General features: G+C 26.2%; 1 protein-coding gene across 1 annotated transcript; it reads right to left on the reverse strand.

Annotated features, from left to right (window-relative positions):
- Positions 1-706: 706 nt before the first annotated feature.
- LOC146721005 (uncharacterized) lies at positions 707-1,556 on the reverse strand. Its single transcript, XM_085487519.1, has 2 exons — positions 1,504-1,556; positions 707-1,420 (listed from the first exon to the last, which is right to left on the reverse strand). Exons 1-2 carry the CDS (start codon positions 1,554-1,556, stop codon positions 1,012-1,014), a joined length of 462 nt encoding a protein of 153 aa, XP_085343645.1. The 3' UTR covers positions 707-1,011.

Genomic DNA, 1,556 nt, shown 5'->3' on the forward strand with positions numbered 1-1,556 from the left:
AATTCTTATGTAATATGTAAGACAACAAATAAAACAATTTTGTTAAAAATTTATCCATACATCAGTCTTTTATTGTCATATACGCCTATTTTTCATACAAATAGAGAAATATAACTGCATAATGCAAATATATATTTTATTATGATTTTTTATCGATAATTAACAAAAAAATGTAAATTGAACAAGAAATGACAGTTTTGATTTTCAATCACGTTTGTACGCTTGACTGCAAGTAAATACTGCTGCTTTATTATGTAAAAAAAAACTCGATAAGTAAATGCAGCTTTTCCCAATTAAAAAAAACTCAATAAATAAATGCAGCTTTTTTCAACTAAAAGAACTCAATAAGTAGAATGGTAGCTTTCCTCTCTTGCAGAGCTTGATACAGCGTTTGTCACGCTGTTTATCAAAATAACAGAAAATAAATAAAGTAAAAAACTAAAATAAACTTTAATAAATAAAAGTTATTTCAACTTGAAATAAAAATTTTAAATAAATTAACAAAATTATATAAATTTTAAATACATATAACTGCATTTACGTGAAATGTTCATAAAGTTTGTAACTTTGGTTATAAAGTAAAAAATGAAGTGATTGAAAATGTGTACATTTATTAGCTTTTTTTTACCTTTGAATCCTGTAGAGTTACACATTTTTCCCAATGATGAAAGATCTAATTATTAGATCTAATTAAGATATAATTATTGTAAAAACCAACACACTTGTCTTTTAACAAAATTAAAATTAAACTTAATAAACTGTTCATAAATTTTATAAATTTGTAATAATATCTTATTAACATTTTTTAAAAGACAATGTGTCTATTTTTATAATTACTATATCTGACAGATCTTGTCAGGAAAAATGTGTAACTTCGCAGAATTTATATGTAGAAAAGATTAATAAATGTGTTTTACTACATTTTCTCCTTTAAGTAGGCAAAGGAACAAACTTTATGAATGTCTTATGTATACATATAATTTAGTAAACCTTCAGTCTTATTATATCTTATTAATCTTCTTCGTCTGATAATTCTTGTGTTGAGTATTTTTTACTTTCTATTCTCTCTAGTATCTTAAGTTGCCTTTGTAAGATACTATTTCGTTCTTTTTGCAATTGTAATTGTTCTATTTGTAATTCATTACATTTTTTAAGCTCCGTCAGATATTTTGTACGTGTTTCTTGTTTGGCATCACTTTCTCTTTGTAGCACAGCACAGATGGATTCCTTAAGTGATTGTAGAGTATGCGCCAATTTGCCATCTCGTACTTTTGCTTTTGTATTTATTAAAGATGAGCAACTGCTATCCGTCATGGACGATTTGCTGCTACCTATTACTGATTGAGATTGACTGTTAACTGCAGATGGTGTCGAAGGTGGCGAGTCTAGTGCAATAGAAGATTGTTCTTCATTTACATTCCTATAATAGAAAACATTTTAAATTATATCTAAAAATATATCTAGAAATGAATTAAAAAACATTTTAAGGAGATGATTACTCACTGAGACAAATGTTGACTGACCACTTTTTGCAAAATGTTTTCTTGAGAAACCAT

Source organism: Nylanderia fulva, unplaced genomic scaffold (assembly GCF_048542155.1).
Source record: "Nylanderia fulva isolate GAGA-0341 unplaced genomic scaffold, ASM4854215v1 Scaffold568, whole genome shotgun sequence".
Classification (NCBI taxonomy): Eukaryota; Metazoa; Arthropoda; class Insecta; order Hymenoptera; family Formicidae; genus Nylanderia; species Nylanderia fulva.

Bases quoted from the DNA above. Each gene is read 5' to 3' on its own strand.
- LOC146721005 (XM_085487519.1), bottom strand. From the start codon at position 1,556: ATGGTTTCTCAAGAAAACATTTTGCAAAAAGTGGTCAGTCAACATTTG. The intron at 1,421-1,503 runs GTGAGTAATCAT...TTTCTATTATAG, and splicing joins GTCAGTCAACATTTGTCTCA to GAATGTAAATGAAGAACAAT.